This window comes from Microplitis mediator, chromosome 10 (genome assembly GCF_029852145.1).
Source record: "Microplitis mediator isolate UGA2020A chromosome 10, iyMicMedi2.1, whole genome shotgun sequence".
Taxonomy (NCBI): Eukaryota; Metazoa; Arthropoda; class Insecta; order Hymenoptera; family Braconidae; genus Microplitis; species Microplitis mediator.
The window spans coordinates 4,603,677-4,617,602 of NC_079978.1; the positions used below are offsets into that span (position 1 = coordinate 4,603,677).

Consider the following 13,926-nt stretch of genomic DNA (forward strand, 5'->3'; position numbering starts at 1 on the left):
ACCAGCATTTAGTGTATGTCCATGTAAAATGGCAAGACTTATAGTGACTTTTACTCCTTAATATCGCAGAAAACAAAATAAAAGCACTATGTGCTCTACTGAATTGATACTTTATTTGTTTAATGCAAAATTAAAATCTTACATTTAAATCACTATTTCATACATTCACCCGGGTCAAAAAAATAAATTGATTTTGACGTAATTTAAAAAATTCAAAATGAAGCAAGTTTTGGAAGACAAAAGCAAGTCAAGTTTAGGTTTCTTTATTTAATAAATGAAAAACATATTTTAATGTGTAAAAATACATTTGGTTTTGACTTGATTTTGACTAAGTTCTCTTACTGAATAACCATTGATGCCAACTAAGTCAAATTAAAGTCACGTTGTCTTGGATTTGACTTAGTTGACTTAAATTTAAGTCATTCAAGCTTAACTTGAATCAGACTTAGTTGACGTAAATTTAAGTCATTCAAGTCAAGCTCAAAGAAGTCTATGGAAAACCCAGAGAAATCCCAGAGAAGAGACTGAATCTATAACTGTCTAAAGAAGTCTATGGAAATCCCAGAGAAATCCCAGATAAATCCCAGAGAAGAGACTGAATTTACAACTGTCTAAAGAAGTCTATGGAAATCCTAGAGAAATCCCAGCGAAATCCCAGAGAAGAAACTGAATTTATAACTGTCTAAAGAAGTCTATGGAAATCCCAGAGAAATCCCAGAGAAGAGACTGAATTTATAACTGTCTAAAGAAGTCTATAACTTGAATTTGACTTAAATTTTTAACCGTGTAGACAAAATCAAGTTCAGAGTCAAACGCAAGTCAAAATCAAGTTACTGTAGTCAAAAGCAAGTTAAATAAGTCAAAATCAAGTTATTTTTTTGATCCGGGCAATCATTTTCTTTATCTCATTTGTTCTTTTCAATATAATGGATCTGATAGTTGAACTTCATTAATTAAAGTACCGGTACGTTTAAAAGGAAAGATGGACAAAAAAAGCTGATGTCAAACTTTTTATTTCATTCGCCAACGTTTCGTCAACTTTGCTGACTTTTTCAGAGCTCTACCATAAGAAACATTATTACAAATTATTAAAATTTACAATCATAAAACATATCTATATAAAGACAGATATGCAACAATAAATTATAAATACTAAAATATATAACAAAAGTGTTTACCAAAAATAGACGTTTTACATGTTAGTCAATGTCAAAGGTATTAAAATGAAAACCCACGTAGTACATAATTGTTTATAACTGCTAATATTAATTAAAGTAGTGAACGAATGAATTGGATATAAATTTCCGAGATAAAATTATTATACTTTTTTTATTTATGTGCTAATAGACATTAAAATTTTAACTGTACACACTTGACTTTATCATATGTAAAGAAGTTAAGCGTTGGTAATTATACTCACTGGAGAATCGTCCCATTCTACCTAATCATGAATAAACTATTTTAGTTTTTCATTTTTTTTTATACATTAACTACAACACTTTCAACCGGTAGTTTACCATTAAAATTTATAACGTTTACTAAGCTACCAACGAAAAAGAGGGTAAGGTAGAAAAATAAAAATAGGTATGCTCATTTCGCTGAGAAAATGTTTGAGAATAAAAAAATGTAATAACACGATGTTATGGTGTAACACCAAAATTAAACCCGCCAAATAACGCAACGTTGTTTTCAATGTATATATAAACAATGAAAGTATAGAAGAAGAAAAAACAAGAACGAAAAAAACAAAAGGTTAAAAAAGTGATTGCAGAAGATAGTAAAGCTTTCTAATTTCCTGGACTATTTATCACAACACTCGTAACTGCTCTAGAAGGTTACCCACATAAAAGTAATTTAACTTGTACATTATTTTTTTTTTATTTACTAACAAATTTTTTATTCACAAATTTACTATTTTTGTTTTTTTAAAAAGAGTTCTAATTTTTGTGAGTTTTATAGGTTTAGAAAATTACCTATAAGTTTATGAAACCCTTAATGTTTTTATGGATAAAAAATGTTCAATTATTTTAATGGCATAGCGTACAAAGAATATGAATTAAATTTTTTTTTTAAATTACGTAGCTAAACAAAAGTTGCTCTTAACAACAAGAAATAAGACTATAAGAAATGGTGAAAAATGGAGGAAAATTGTAGCAAATGACAAAAAACGGGGTTGAAAGCCATACGGTATATTGTATGGAATATATAGGTGGATTTGGTTGTTTTGAAAGAGGTCAGAGCTGTGTGATGGTGGTTGGCATATAATAAACTTGTAAGCAATATTATACACAACAAAAAAAACTCGGCGTGGTAATGCTAGTAGTGGTAGGAGTATATATATATATATATATATATATATATATATATATATATGTTTAGTAGACAAGCTGAGCTGCGGTGGTTGGAATGAAACAAGCCAACACGAACATGCTTTCAGCTTTAAAGTGCGATATTGTGAGTACGCCTTGGGCTTCCGGCCGTAAAGAAGGACTGTTTTACAACTGAGTCTCGGGTAATGTCATGATGACCATTCTGTGTTCTGGTCATACAGTCCACAAGAATACTAAACTAAAAAGTAACTGTGTAGATGGTTTATGTTTCATTATTTTTATTTACTTTTCATTCTTTATTTTTCATATATATATTAAATATTGAAGCTGTCTCGTGAGAGCATGTTTACTTCCTTCTTGCTAAATGGGTATTCAAAAAATGATGAGATCGGTTGGAAGTACGGGATTAATAGTAGAGAAGAAAAAGAAATAAATGTAGAGATGATTCGATTCGAAATTTTGTTATTAATTCACTTAATTGATGTTGCGTGTACTCGATAATGTTTCTGGGAACAAAGCTTTAATAAAAGTTTGAGAGAGTGTGTTGATTCAGGGAACAATGAACAAAACTATGTATACAAGATACAAGAGCCGAACTGGAGTACGTGGTGTTAGCTACTGCTGTTACAGTTATACTGTTATTATTGTAAAGCAAAAGAGGAAGAGAGTGAGAGATGAAGCCGTACCAGCAGACTCATGTCATGAGAGTTTTGTTGGGTAACAATAGTAAAGTTGGCTCAAGTTCATTTCACTCGTCACAGTTGTGTGCTACGTTATATTGAAGATAGAAATGCTAGACACTATATAATACATATATATATAAATAGGTGTATTTATGTATGTAAGTATTCATGTTTATATATAGTTATAATATATATGTACGTGAAAATGTTCAAGTCACGCGTGGAACAGAGCTATAAAAGCTCCTTTTGGGGTTGGAGTTTTGCGTGATATATTTCGAAAGACTGCGTAGTCAGCTGAATAGGTTGGTCTGTGTGTAAACTAGCAGTACGTATGTTAACGTTCAACTACAATGAGAAATGTAATGGTAACACGTAAAAGTATCTTGTAAATGGAAGAACCCAACACGTAGTACAACATTTGTAGTACCAGCAAAATTGGATTTTTCGATCATTTATGATTCCCCAAAATTAAATCTAATTATTTTGTTAAAGTGTCATGCTGCGAGAAATTCAAGTATGAGTTACAAATTGTAACAAATAATCTTTATTGCGTTTGTAATTTTTAATTCAAGTATTATAATGTAAATGTACCTGAAGTTCGGAACGTTTTTCGTGAAACGAAGATCAAAAAACGAAATGAAAAGTAAGAAATCTACTGGATCTAGAGCTTTGAAATATTTCGTACATGCGCTAGTATGTCAGCCGAAAATTCCAGGCCACCCCCAACTACCCTTTAAACAGTCAAATTATATAAATTTTTCATTTTTGTTGCGCGAAAAACGTTCCGATCTTCAGGTACATTAATGTAGAGATTAGCTAATTAAATAGCTTATGATGTATTCAGTAATTGACATTGACCGAAAAGTTACGTTAAGTTTTGCACGTTAAAAATTTTACGGGCTTACGTCGTCACAACGACGGCTCGTTAAACCGCACCATCTGCAAGCGCGTATATTATTGGAGTAAACTATAAGCACGCAGATGCTTCCCATAATAAGTATAACAAGCAAGTGAGGATATATATGTATACATGGATATTACGTCGATGGAATAGTGGTGTAAGACCTGCTTATCGGCTTTGGAAATTTGCGCAAGTTATCGTGTTGGTGTGACACATTTTGTTCAATGAGTAAAGTTATAATTGATAATCTTCAGCAAGATAATAAGTGAGTAAAGGAAGTGAAGGAAAAGGCAGAGGAGTTGAGTTGAGTCTGCTACAGAATATATAATGAGTAAATAGATTGATTATACCTTCTTTAGGTGCAACGTATCCGTGAACTTCGCAGTAACTTCCAGCTGGTCCAGTTGCTCCAGGAGTGTCCAAAGTAAACAATGTGTTTACAGACGACATTGTGATGCCGTCATCTGGCGTTTGAATCAAACTAGTCGTTTGAGACAGTGATTGATGCGGATTATGTTGCTGCTGCTGCTGATGATGATGATGATGGTGGTGACGTTGGTGTGACTGTTGATGGAAATGCTGTTGTTGCTGCTGCTGTTGTTGTTGTTGTTGATCAGTCAACAGTTCTTCGCGTCGGCACTTTGAGCAACGACGCATCTCCGAACGAACACGCAACAGCCAAACCATACCAAACAGTGCCATAGCAACCTCGAAGACGTACTCACTCGGCGGTTGCTTCATGCTCGTTGAATCACAGTCATTGAGGCTTGCAGTTGTATCCTTCTGACACATCACCAACCAATCCCTGACGTCTATTTTCTTAACTTACGATCTCGGTTGATCAAATTTTAGTATAAAAATAATTTTTTGTTCTGTACTTGTGAGAAATTCCGTGGATTAAGATCGTTACGATATAACCTTTGGTTGAGTTCTTTTTTGGTTCGGTAATTTATGGGATTAAGAATAAAAAAAAATGCTAATCTGATTTAAAATCATCAGTCAATGTCTAATGCTCTTGAGATTTATAAAAGCTGTTCTCGTGGGATTGAATCCCATGAATTTAGATTTATCGTGAAAAATGATTTTTTATGGATTTTTAGTGTTTTTTAAATTAAAATTGGCAGTGATTGAGTTTTTAGTTGATAGCTTATTCCTTCTTGAATTTTTTTTATATTTTATTGTTGTTGTTTCATATACAAAAATAAAAAAGAAGTAGAAGTACGTTTAATATAAGCTTGAATGAATTACGCCTTGAGAAAAGTTTCAATTCATCGGAACACTTGGCTTTCGTTTAAATTTCAGGCTGGATTGTTCCATTTGCGTGCACTTTAGCTGAATGCGAATGGAAATCATGGTATTCACTTGGAATCGTGAAGCTTTCATAGTTTGGCAAAGGCAGAATGAGAGTAAATATAAAAAGGTAAAATCCTCGAGACGTTGGAATTGAGAGTAGTAGTTGTAGTAATACTCGGGAAAGGTAGATCAAGCTCTCGAGGAATAAAAGTGACGAGATTTCTAACAGCTCGACATCATCGAGAGTAGTACAGATTATTTTGTAGTTGACGTTGTTTATTCTTCTCTTTATATTTTTTTGTTAAAACTCAAAAAACTAAAAAAACACTTTTTCACATTTTTGAGGATTATTCACTGTTTTTACTCTTTTTTTTTTGTCTTTTGCTTTTTACTTTCCCAAGCTAAAGAGTAATCACTTTAGCTGGTTTATTTTGTGGATTACCTGAAAAATATTACCTACGTTGTATTAACCAAATACTTTCCAGCTTTACTAAAGCCACAGAGCCACGTCACATTACATTACATGATTTTTTTATGCTTCTACAGCAAAAAAATTCACTCTTTAAATTTATAAATTTTAAATTCCTTTATTGATATAAAGCCGTTTTAATAAATTGAATTAAATTTATTAAAATTTATTTACATAAAATCCTAGTGGTCTTAGTAAAGTGTTCGTTTTTTAAGTAAAATATGTAATGACAGGATTAAACTTTTCGATATGGCCAGATCTTAAATATAACTTAACCAACTAAAATTCAAACTGATAACAAGGATACAAGTGCAATTACGGATTATAATCATGTAGAGATAAGCCAACTAGTATACATATATACGCGAATACTTGTGCATGAATATATGTGTTCATTCGAATGGTTGCTTTTGAAACTGGTGCACGTAACCGAAATTCGACCGCAACGTTATCATCGAAAATGTAGGAAAACGTGTAGGAAGAAACTTTGGACGTGTGCACGTCCAGTCATGAGTTCACTTCCCAACGGGTTTCCATTCCTTCTCCAACAACTACTCTACTACATTTACTGTACGTCTATCGCTGTAGAATCGATACCATCGACTGAAGGAAAAATATTTACCCTCACACGCCAACATCACCGTGTAGTAGCTGAGCGATTGAGAAAAATCAAGCGACCAGGCAGCCTTAAGAAAACTTTATTTTATTTTTATTTTATTCTTAAATCAATCGAATGATATTACACTCAAGTCTGTGAATAAATGGTAGAATGAAATTGATTAAATACTGATTGATGTGAAGTAATATATATAAATATATAAATAAATATCCTTGATTTAAAAAATCCTTTTGTTTTTGAGAGAAAATAAAAATAATTTATATACACATATAATTTAAAATAATGTTTTAAAAACTGTGTAGGCGTGGTTATCGATTTAATATACGAGATACTAGTGCGGGTTGATATTGCTGTAAATCTCTAGTGATATCTATGGAGGAGGGTTTTTTGGAGACAATAAATTGTATAAAAGGGAGGGATTTGGTCTACTGATGTAAAGAACAGCTGAGTTTTTGTGTACTACAGTAAATTGTGCAATTGAAGCGAGACTTGATGTATGGTAGCATACGGCACTGTCGTAATATCTCGAAAATCCAATTTATACGGCAGTGATGCTGATAGCAGGAGAGACGGTGGTGGTGGCGATGCTAAAATAAGGTACGGGTACAGAATGTATAGAGAAAGTGACAGTGATGCCAGTGGTTACTTCCTAGATCGTATAGGTCATAGGATAGAATTCAATTCAATTTACATCCACTTGTATTCACACAAAATGATGATGAGCAGATTCAAACAACTGCATGAGCAAACAGCCCAGGACAAGTCAGGAGGTGCACTGAATGGAACAGTATGGAAATACAGAGATAACATCTTGGGTAATATCTTGGTCCCATGTCTGGATATTTATTTTATTGCATCCTAGCAAATATGCTGGCTCTATACAGCTATTGGAGAGCCAGTCAGCAAACTTGAATCTACAAACATCAAGGATCAATAGCCTTGAGCAAGTATATACATTTCAAAAGCTACGTTTAAGTATTCTCTTTCAATAACCCCAGTAACTTACAGCTCCATAAAGCTGGCAGTGGAAAGTCAGCAAAATTGACTGAACTTTTCACGTGAATTTGTAGCTAAATAGTTGCTAATTAGTTGCTGCAAAATCGATTTTGTAGCTCTAGCCGATTCCCCAAAAATCGAGTTACTGCTATCTTCACGATAAGCTAGCAGTAAAATTCTGAAATCGGGGTTGAATGACACGACTAAACGGTCAAAATTTGTTGCTAATTTGTAGCTGAAAGAAGACGTCTCAAATAGATAGAAAAAGTTGAAATCGGCCGAAGCTAGCTACCGGTCACTAATGATCACTGTCGAAGCAAACTCAATACACGGTTTTAATTGACTTCGGGTAGATGTAGATTTTGTTGCTGCTCACAAATAGCACCAAGACAACTCAGAGAGCCAGCAACAAAATAGAAATAAAAAATCGGCCAGACCTCGTGGCCAGAAACTGGACACCAGTGTCCCTGCTATCTTGACGAGTGGATCTTATTGACTTCGGGTAGTTGTAAATTTTGTTGCTGCTCATAAATAGCACCAAGACCACTCAGAGAGCCAGCAACAAAATAGAAACAAAAAATCGGCCAGACCTCGTGGCCAGAAACTGGACACCAGTGTCCCTGCTATCTTAACGATTGATTTTTATTGATTTCGAGTAGTTGTAAATTTTGTAGCTGCTCACAAATAGCACGAGGAACACTCAGAAAGCTAGCAACAAAATAGAAACAAAAAATCGGCCAGACCTAGTGGCCAGAAACTGGACACCAGTGTCCCTGCTATCTTAACGCTCGGTTTTTATGGACATCAGGTAGTTATAAATTTTGCTGCTGCTCATAAATAGCACCAAGACCACTCAGAGAGCAAGCAACAAAATAGAAACAAAAAACCGGCCAGACCTAGTGGCCAGAAACTGGACACCAGTGTCCCTGCTATCTTGACGAGTGGATCTTATTGACTTCGGGTAGTTGTAAATTTTGTTGCTGCTCATAAATAGCACCAAGACCACTCAGAGAGCCAGCAACAAAATAGAAACAAAAAATCGGCCAGACCTAGTGGCCAGAAACTGGACACCAGTGTCCCTGCTATCTTGACGAGTGGATCTTATTGACTTCGGGTAGTTGTAAATTTTGTTGCTGCTCATGAATAGCACCAAGACCACTCAGAGAGCCAGCAACAAAATAGAAACAAAAAATCGGCCAGACCTCGTGGCCAGAAACTGGACACCAGTGTCCCTGCTATCTTAACGATTGATTTTTATTGATTTCGAGTAGTTGTAAATTTTGTAGCTGCTCACAAATAGCACGAGGAACACTCAGAAAGCTAGCAACAGAATAGAAACAAAAAATCGGCCAGACCTAGTGGCCAGAAACTGGACACCAGTGTCCCTGCTATCTTAACGCTCGGTTTTTATGGACATCAGGTAGTTATAAATTTTGTTGCTGCTCATAAATAGCACCAAGACCACTCAGAGAGCCAGCAACAAAATAGAAACAAAAAATCGGCCAGACCTCGTGGCCAGAAACTGGACACCAGTGTCCCTGCTATCTTAACGATTGATTTTTATTGATTTCGAGTAGTTGTAACTTTTGTAGCTGCTCACAAATAGCACGAGGAACACTCAGAAAGCTAGCAACAAAATAGAAACAAAAAATCGGCCAGACCTCGTGGCCAGAAACTGGACACCAGTGTCCCTGCTATCTTAACGATTGATTTTTATTGATTTCGAGTAGTTGTAACTTTTGTAGCTGCTCACAAATAGCACGAGGAACACTCAGAAAGCTAGCAACAAAATAGAAACAAAAAATCGGCCAGACCTAGTGGCCAGAAACTGGACACCAGTGTCCCTGCTATCTTAACGCTCGGTTTTTATGGACATCAGGTAGTTATAAATTTTGTTGCTGCTCATAAATAGCACCAAGACCACTCAGAGAGCCAGCAACAAAATAGAAACAAAAAACCGGCCAGACCTAGTGGCCAGAAACTGGACACCAGTGTCCCTGCTATCTTGACGAGTGGATCTTATTGACTTCGGGTAGTTGTAAATTTTGTTGCTGCTCATAAATAGCACCAAGACCACTCAGAGAGCCAGCAACAAAATAGAAACAAAAAATCGGCCAGACCTAGTGGCCAGAAACTGGACACCGGTGTCCCTGCTATCTTGACGAGTGGATCTTATTGACTTCGGGTAGTTGTAAATTTTGTTGCTGCTCATAAATAGCACCAAGACCACTCAGAGAGCCAGCAACAAAATAGAAACAAAAAATCGGCCAGACCTCGTGGCCAGAAACTGGACACCAGTGTCCCTGCTATCTTAACGATTGATTTTTATTGATTTCGAGTAGTTGTAAATTTTGTAGCTGCTCACAAATAGCACGAGGAACACTCAGAAAGCTAGCAACAAAATAGAAACAAAAAATCGGCAGGACCTAGTGGCCAGAAACTGGACACCAGTGTCCCTGCTATCTTAACGATTGATTTTTATTGATTTCGAGTAGTTGTAAATTTTGTAGCTGCTCACAAATAGCACGAGGAACATTCAGAAAGCTAGCAACAAAATAGAAACAAGAAATCGGCCAGACCTAGTGGCCAGAAACTGGACACCAGTGTCCCTTCTATCCTAACGCTCGGTTTTTATGGACATCAAGTAGTTATAAATTTTGTTGCTGCTCACAAATAGTACGAAGAACACTCAGAAAGCTAGCAACAAAATAGAAACAAGAAATCGGCCAGACCTAGTGGCCAGAAACTGGACACCAGTGTCCCTGCTATCTTAACGATTGATTTTTATTGATTTCGAGTAGTTGTAAATTTTGTAGCTGCTCACAAATAGCACGAGGAACACTCAGAAAGCTAGCAACAAAATAGAAACAAGAAATCGGCCAGACGTAAGGGCCAGAAACTGGACACCAGTGTCCCTGCTATCTTAACGATTGGTTTTTATTGATTTCGAGTAGTTAAAAATTTTGTTGCTGCTCACAAATAGCACGAGGAACACTCAGAAAGCCAGCAACAAAATAGAAACAAAAAATCGGCAGGACCTAGTGGCCAGAAACTGGACACCAGTGTCCCTGCTATCTTAACGCTCGGTTTTTATGGACATCAAGTAGTTATAAATTTTGTTGCTGCTCACAAATAGCACGAGGAACACTCAGAAAGCCACCAACAAAATAGAAACAAAAAATCGGCAGGACCTAGTGGCCAGAAACTGGACACCAGTGTCCCTGCTATCTTGACGAGTGGATCTTATTGACTTCGGGTAGTTGTAAATTTTGTTGCTGCTCATAAATAGCACCAAGACCACTCAGAGAGCCAGCAACAAAATAGAAACAAAAAATCGGCCAGACCTCGTGGCCAGAAACTGGACACCAGTGTCCCTGCTATCTTAACGATTGATTTTTATTGATTTCGAGTAGTTGTAAATTTTGTAGCTGCTCACAAATAGCACGAGGAACACTCAGAAAGCTAGCAACAAAATAGAAACAAAAAATCGGCCAGACCTAGTGGCCAGAAACTGGACACCAGTGTCCCTGCTATCTTAACGCTCGGTTTTTATGGACATCAGGTAGTTATAAATTTTGCTGCTGCTCATAAATAGCACCAAGACCACTTAGAGAGCAAGCAACAAAATAGAAACAAAAAACCGGCCAGACCTAGTGGCCAGAAACTGGACACCAGTGTCCCTGCTATCTTGACGAGTGGATCTTATTGACTTCGGGTAGTTGTAAATTTTGTTGCTGCTCATAAATAGCACCAAGACCACTCAGAGAGCCAGCAACAAAATAGAAACAAAAAATCGGCCAGACCTAGTGGCCAGAAACTGGACACCAGTGTCCCTGCTATCTTGACGAGTGGATCTTATTGACTTCGGGTAGTTGTAAATTTTGTTGCTGCTCATGAATAGCACCAAGACCACTCAGAGAGCCAGCAACAAAATAGAAACAAAAAATCGGCCAGACCTCGTGGCCAGAAACTGGACACCAGTGTCCCTGCTATCTTAACGATTGATTTTTATTGATTTCGAGTAGTTGTAAATTTTGTAGCTGCTCACAAATAGCACGAGGAACACTCAGAAAGCTAGCAACAGAATAGAAACAAAAAATCGGCCAGACCTAGTGGCCAGAAACTGGACACCAGTGTCCCTGCTATCTTAACGCTCGGTTTTTATGGACATCAGGTAGTTATAAATTTTGTTGCTGCTCATAAATAGCACCAAGACCACTCAGAGAGCCAGCAACAAAATAGAAACAAAAAATCGGCCAGACCTCGTGGCCAGAAACTGGACACCAGTGTCCCTGCTATCTTAACGATTGATTTTTATTGATTTCGAGTAGTTGTAACTTTTGTAGCTGCTCACAAATAGCACGAGGAACACTCAGAAAGCTAGCAACAAAATAGAAACAAAAAATCGGCCAGACCTCGTGGCCAGAAACTGGACACCAGTGTCCCTGCTATCTTAACGATTGATTTTTATTGATTTCGAGTAGTTGTAACTTTTGTAGCTGCTCACAAATAGCACGAGGAACACTCAGAAAGCTAGCAACAAAATAGAAACAAAAAATCGGCCAGACCTAGTGGCCAGAAACTGGACACCAGTGTCCCTGCTATCTTAACGATTGATTTTTATTGATTTCGAGTAGTTGTAAATTTTGTAGCTGCTCACAAATAGCACGAGGAACATTCAGAAAGCTAGCAACAAAATAGAAACAAGAAATCGGCCAGACCTAGTGGCCAGAAACTGGACACCAGTGTCCCTTCTATCCTAACGCTCGGTTTTTATGGACATCAAGTAGTTATAAATTTTGTTGCTGCTCACAAATAGTACGAAGAACACTCAGAAAGCTAGCAACAAAATAGAAACAAGAAATCGGCCAGACCTAGTGGCCAGAAACTGGACACCAGTGTCCCTGCTATCTTAACGATTGATTTTTATTGATTTCGAGTAGTTGTAAATTTTGTAGCTGCTCACAAATAGCACGAGGAACACTCAGAAAGCTAGCAACAAAATAGAAACAAGAAATCGGCCAGACGTAAGGGCCAGAAACTGGACACCAGTGTCCCTGCTATCTTAACGATTGGTTTTTATTGATTTCGAGTAGTTAAAAATTTTGTTGCTGCTCACAAATAGCACGAGGAACACTCAGAAAGCCAGCAACAAAATAGAAACAAAAAATCGGCAGGACCTAGTGGCCAGAAACTGGACACCAGTGTCCCTGCTATCTTAACGCTCGGTTTTTATGGACATCAAGTAGTTATAAATTTTGTTGCTGCTCACAAATAGCACGAGGAACACTCAGAAAGCCACCAACAAAATAGAAACAAAAAATCGGCAGGACCTAGTGGCCAGAAACTGGACACCAGTGTTCCTGCTATCTTAACGATTGGTTTTTATTGATTTCGAGTAGTTATAAATTTTGTTGCTGCTCACAAATAGCACGAGGAACACTCAGAAAGCCAGCAACAAAATAGAAACAAAAAATCGGCAGGACCTAGTGGCCAGAAACTGGACACCAGTGTCCCTGCTATCTTAACGCTCGGTTTTTATGGACATCAAGTAGTTATAAATTTTGTTGCTGCTCATAAATAGCACCAAGACCACTCAGAGAGCCAGCAACAAAATAGAAACAAAAAACCGGCCAGACCTAGTGGCCAGAAACTGGACACCAGTGTTCCTGCTATCTTAACGATTGGTTTTTATTGATTTCGAGTAGTTATAAATTTTGTTGCTGCTCACAAATAGCACGAGGAACACTCAGAAAGCCAGCAACAAAATAGAAACAAAAAATCGGCAGGACCTAGTGGCCAGAAACTGGACACCAGTGTCCCCGCTATCTTAACGCTCGGTTTTTATGGACATCAAGTAGTTATAAATTTTGTTGCTGCTCACAAATAGCACGAGGAACACTCAGAAAGCCAGCAACAAAATAGAAACAAAAAATCGGCCAGACCTAGTGGCCAGAAACTGGACACCAGTGTCCCTGCTATCGTAACGATTGATTTTTATTGATTTCGAGTAGTTGTAAATTTTGTAGCTGCTCACGAATAGCACGAGGAACACTCAGAAAGCTAGCAACAAAATAGAAACAAAAAATCGGCCAGACCTAGTGGCCAGAAACTGGACACCAGTGTTCCTGCTATCTTAACGATTGGTTTTTATGGATTTTGAGTAGTTATAAATTTTGTTGCTGCTTACAAATAGCACGAGGAACACTCAGAAAGCCTTGGTGCTATTTATGAGCCAGTGGTCTTGGTGCTATTTATGAGCAGCAACAAAATTTACAACTACTCGATGTCCATAAAAACTGAGCGTTAAGATAGCAGGGACACTGGTGTCCAGTTTCTGGCCACTAGGTCTGGCCGATTTTTTGTTTCTATTTTGTTGCTGGCTCTCTGAGTGGTCTTGGTGCTATTTATGAGCAGCAACAAAATTTATAACTATTTGATGTCCATAAAAACCGAGCGTTAAGATAGCAAGGACACTGGTGTCCAGTTTCTGGCCACTAGGTCTGGCCGATTTTTTGTTTCTATTTTGTTGCTGGCTCTCTGAGTGGTCTTGGTGCTATTTATGAGCAGCAACAACATTTATAACTACTTGATGTCCATAAAAACCGAGCGTTAAGATAGCAGGGACACTGGTG

At 37.1% G+C, this 13,926-nt stretch overlaps 1 protein-coding gene across 18 annotated transcripts in view; it reads right to left on the reverse strand.

Moving 5' to 3' along the window:
* The window catches only part of LOC130675935 (disks large 1 tumor suppressor protein), a 251,336-nt gene that overhangs the window by 115,128 nt on the left and 122,282 nt on the right, over positions 1-13,926 (reverse strand). For 3 of the 18 annotated variants that reach the window (XM_057481861.1, XM_057481853.1, XM_057481852.1), the window contains exon 1: positions 4,265-5,081. The exons of 7 other annotated variants lie outside the window; for them this stretch is intronic. In XM_057481861.1, the coding sequence (XP_057337844.1) occupies positions 4,265-4,706 (442 nt within the window). In that variant the 5' untranslated portion in view covers positions 4,707-5,081. Of the gene's footprint in view, positions 1-4,264; positions 5,087-13,926 lie in introns of those variants that run through there. 8 more of the 18 variants (XM_057481846.1, XM_057481845.1, XM_057481847.1 and 5 more) reach the window with 4 other exon arrangements.